This window comes from Miscanthus floridulus, chromosome 7 (assembly GCF_019320115.1).
Source record: "Miscanthus floridulus cultivar M001 chromosome 7, ASM1932011v1, whole genome shotgun sequence".
Classification (NCBI taxonomy): Eukaryota; Viridiplantae; Streptophyta; class Magnoliopsida; order Poales; family Poaceae; genus Miscanthus; species Miscanthus floridulus.
The window spans coordinates 100835240-100839577 of NC_089586.1; the positions used below are offsets into that span (position 1 = coordinate 100835240).

The 4338-nt window shown below is 50.4% G+C and overlaps 1 protein-coding gene across 2 annotated transcripts; it reads left to right on the forward strand.

The window, feature by feature from the left end:
• Positions 1-863: 863 nt before the first annotated feature.
• LOC136467441 (dof zinc finger protein 2-like) lies at positions 864-3667 on the forward strand. Of its 2 annotated transcripts, none has more exons than XM_066466148.1 (2): positions 864-1298; positions 2276-3667. In XM_066466148.1, the coding sequence occupies exons 1-2, from the start codon at positions 1083-1085 to the stop codon at positions 3377-3379; spliced, it is 1320 nt and encodes a 439-aa protein (XP_066322245.1). In that variant the 5' UTR covers positions 864-1082; the 3' UTR covers positions 3380-3667. The 2 variants fall into 2 exon arrangements, with proteins under 2 accessions (XP_066322245.1, XP_066322246.1); XM_066466149.1 differs by having other exon boundaries at positions 1182-1960.
• Positions 3668-4338: the final 671 nt, after the last annotated feature.

The following is a 4338-nucleotide window of genomic DNA, read 5'->3' on the forward strand; positions in this document are numbered from 1 at the left end:
GCTTAGTTCCACCCCAAAATCTAAAAAGTTGTTACAGTATTTGTCACATCAAATATTTGTGGTCCGTGCATAGAGCATTAAATGTAGACGAAAAGAAAAACTAATTGCACAGTTTGGTGGGAAATTGCGAGACGAACGTTTTAAGCCTAATTAGTCAATGTTTGGACACTATTTGTCAAATAAAAATAAAGGTGCTACAGTAGCCTCAAAATCCAAATTCCGCGAACTAAACAAGGGCTGACAACATCGCGAAGCAGACCAGAACTGAATGCTCCGTGACTTTTCACCCTGTTCTCAAATTAGCGTCGAATTTTGCATGTCTTGGCCGCATAGCCTTTGATTTTTGATATCGGTAACAACATTCAAAGTTTCAAACATCAGCATGTGTTATTAGTGATTCACAAATCAGGATCATTCAAAAAATGGATAGGTGTATCCGCTGTGTTAGAGAAGTGCGATCGGGTACATGTTAATCTTGCATATACTTCATCTATGATAAAATAGATGCAAATCTCATTTAAACAATTTGACCTATAAAAACAAGATGTGCATTTATTTTAGGATGAAACAAGTAGCTGTAAATACATGTACAGGTAGATCTACAAAGATTGCAACAAAGATAAGAATGATAGGTTGTAAATTTTATTCAACACACAAATGACCATATAGCGTTGATCGATCATGAGTTCATCGTTCTTTGAATCCAGAAACCAGGATGTGTGTTAAGCACTAAAAACACCCCGGTTAGTTGCTGGCACGTGGCACGGTTCCCTACGCACGTGCGAGGCCCCACGGACCATCATTCTCAGGGCTGCGCCGCTGCCCCGCGCACCCCCCCCCCCCCCCCCCCCCCCCCCCTCTCTCTCCCTGTTGACGACTGCTGTCACCAGTTTTCTGTAGCTCCGGACCGGCCCAAAACCAAAACTCGCTACTACACGCACAAAGCGCACTTCGAAGCCTACATGGACGAAATTTGACGCATTTCCAAAAAATTGCCAGGGCACCAATTTCCCTTCTCCTTCGCCCAGCTAACCTAGACGCATAAAAAAATTGCGGAAAAGAATCGCACTATCTCATGACATATGAAGGCGAAGACTAGAGAAGGGGCCGGGAGCAATTCCACTACTCAGGCCATCCACAGGACATTCCTCCTCCCTCGCCCGTCCCATCCAGTTCCAACAGCAGGCTCCTCCTCCTCCTCTTCCTCGCCCCTCGGCGGCAAGCGCAACACGGGAGAATCGCTGGCGAGGAGCGGAATTGGGATCCTTGCATGCATGGATGCGGCGCAGTGGCATCAGGTAAGCTAATCTGCACAGCCATCTCGATCGATCAAACCAGGCGCTAGCTACCTGCAGCATGCATCGGGGGCCATGAGCACGAGGTCTCTCACCTGCCGGCTTGGATCTTGATGTCTACTAGTGTCTTCTTGTTCTTGGTTACTGCTCTGCGTATATTGGTTCTTCGTCTCTGGCCTGCCTTGGTCCTGGAGCTTGCTTTCTTATACTAGGGAGTAGTATGTGGGCATGATGATCTATCTACCTCGCCGGCAGCGGCAGGCTTTGTTGTTCTTGGATACCGCCATGGCGAACCGTTTATTCTTTGTGTAGATCTATGCGAGTATCGTCATCTGCTCTCTGTGTGCGTCCCTGCCGTCTCTTCTCCATTGGCTTCGAGCTGAGGGCCTTGTGGCCTTTAATTCTCCCCTTGTCTCCTCCTTTTAATCCCTTGAAAGGAGCACACGACCGCCTTTATTTTCCTTTGTTCCTGCCTTTCTTTCTATCTTATCCCCCTTTCCAAGCTCTCATCCCTTTTATCCCTCCTTTTCCCTTCTCATATGGAGTAAGCTTTACTCCCCCCCCTCTCTCCCACACGTTGCATCAAAAGAGCAGCCATGTCTTGGGTGATGGAGTAAGTAGCAAGTGCTACGCCACAAACGCAACCCTACAAGAGCACAAACAAAGTTGAGTTTTATGGGGTGCTTTGTTTCTCTCTCATCTTTTCTTTTCTTTTTTCACCTTTTTATTTGCCTTTACCCCCCTTCTCTTTAATCTCACTTTGTATCCATTTGATTGGTTCTTTGTTGCACTGCACTGCACTGCACTTGCACCATAAGAATCCAAAGACCTACCCCCCTACTATGTGCTATTCATCTCTTCATTCTCCCATACTATATGTTCTTCTTGCTTCGTAGGAGTAGTTGTTTGTTACCTTAACATTCATCATTCAGGCTTGCAGTAGTAACATCTAACGATGAGCAATACGTGTCCTTCACCAGGGGCTAGGGCTAGGGAAGCCCATGGAAGAGATGCTCATGGCTGGAAACGCAAATCCAAACCAGAATCCAAACCCGCCACCTGCTGCGCCCTCGGCTCCCGGCGCCCAGAGGGCTGGCGCTCCCGCTGCGGGTGCCGCGGCAGCGCCTAGCGCTGGCGCGACCGGAGGGGCTGGGGCGGGCACGGAGCGGCGGGCGCGGCCGCAGAAGGAGAAGGCGCTCAACTGCCCGCGGTGCAACTCCACCAACACCAAGTTCTGCTATTACAACAACTATAGCCTGCAGCAGCCGCGCTACTTCTGCAAGACGTGCCGCCGCTACTGGACCGAGGGCGGCTCGCTCCGCAACGTCCCAGTGGGCGGCGGCTCCAGGAAGAACAAGCGCTCGTCCTCGGCCGTGTCTTCGGCGGGGGCCTCCACCTCCGCGGCGATGTCCAGCACGGTCTCCGTGGGGCTCCCGGCCAAGAACCCCAAGCTGATGCACGAGGGCTCGCACGACCTCAACCTGGCGTTCCCTCACCCTCACCACTACGGCCGCGCTCTGCAGCCACCGGAGTTCCCGGCGTTCCCGAGCCTGGAGAGCAGCAGCGTGTGCAACCCCGGAGCGACGGGCATGGTGGGCAACGGCGCCGCCGGCAGGGGCATGGGCGCTCTCTCGGCGATGGAGCTGCTGAGGAGCACTGGCTGCTACGTCCCCCTACAGCACGTTCAGCTTGGGATGCCCGCCGAGTACGCGGCCGCGGGATTCGCGCTGGGCGAGTTCCGCATGCCCCCGCCGCCGCAGTCTCAGAGCGTGCTCGGGTTCTCGCTGGACACGCACGGCACGGGGGCAGTTGGCGGCTCCGGGGGTTACAGCGCCGGGTTGCAGGACAGCGCGGCTGGCAGGTTGCTCTTCCCCTTCGAGGACTTGAAGCCGGCGGTGAGCACAGCCGGCGGCGGTGCAAGCAACGGAGCCGATCATCATCAGTACGAGCACAGCAAAGATCAAGCTGCAGGCGGCGACGGCAGCGGGGCCAGCGGCGTCACCGGTGGCCACGAGACTTCAGGATTCTGGAGCAATAGCATGATCGGGAATGGCAGCAGCAATGGTGGCGGAGGCCCTTGGTAAGGCGGCGCGCCATGCATGGCTCATGCACGCGCCGTTGTCAGCATGTGGAGATGATAGGGATAGAGACAAGGATCGGAGTTAATAAGAGGGTGGAGGTGATTAGTGTTCACATATGGGCGGCGTTTGATCTCTCTCTGGTTGTTTGCCTTTTTTTCTTTTTTTTTTTCGGTTCTTGGTGTTCGTGTGTGTCAATCGACTTGGGGGCTAACACAGCAGGATATACAGATTGTTAAGGTGGTGAACCGGTGATTTACAGCTTCTCTTAGCCAATCGATCTCTTGTTTCTGATTGTGTAATCCAAGGAGCAAGCTGTCAATCATGTGTCGTCGTTGCTGTGCATTGCATGCATGTAGAGTATATGAATTGAGCAGCTCTGTTACATACAGAGTTATAAGTCAAATCACACCGTACGTATCACGCTTCACGTACGTAGTTTTGTGACTTACTGTGCTTTTAAATCTTGATAACACACAAGTTTGTTAGTCATATACATGTATTATGTTGCTTATGTTGTTTTAAACCTCTTTCTTCTTGGGTTTTTGTTTTTTATTGCAGTGTGCATCATTCATCAGTGATCACATTGTGCTACAGTTTGGTTAATTGGTTTTGTATAGTGACGAGTGCATGCTAGATCAGTTCATCATGTGAGGGAGCATACAATGCTGTGCTGATCTATCCAGGGGTACCCGGTAACAGTCATTTTTTTGTGGTTGGCTCATTTGTGTCGTGTCATCCAGCCCTTAGCCCTTATACTCCATCGTTCTAAAAATTATAGTTCCCTTAACTTTGTCTAAGCCAATTTTCTCTAATTTTGATTAAGTTTTTTTAATATATTAAGATAATAAATACACTATCGATACATGCAAAAAAAATTTCGCGTTTGCACTTATTTCCTTAAGAGAAAGTAGAATTTGGATTAGAGGAGCAGGCTTCTCGTGGTAATGAGAATTACCATGAGA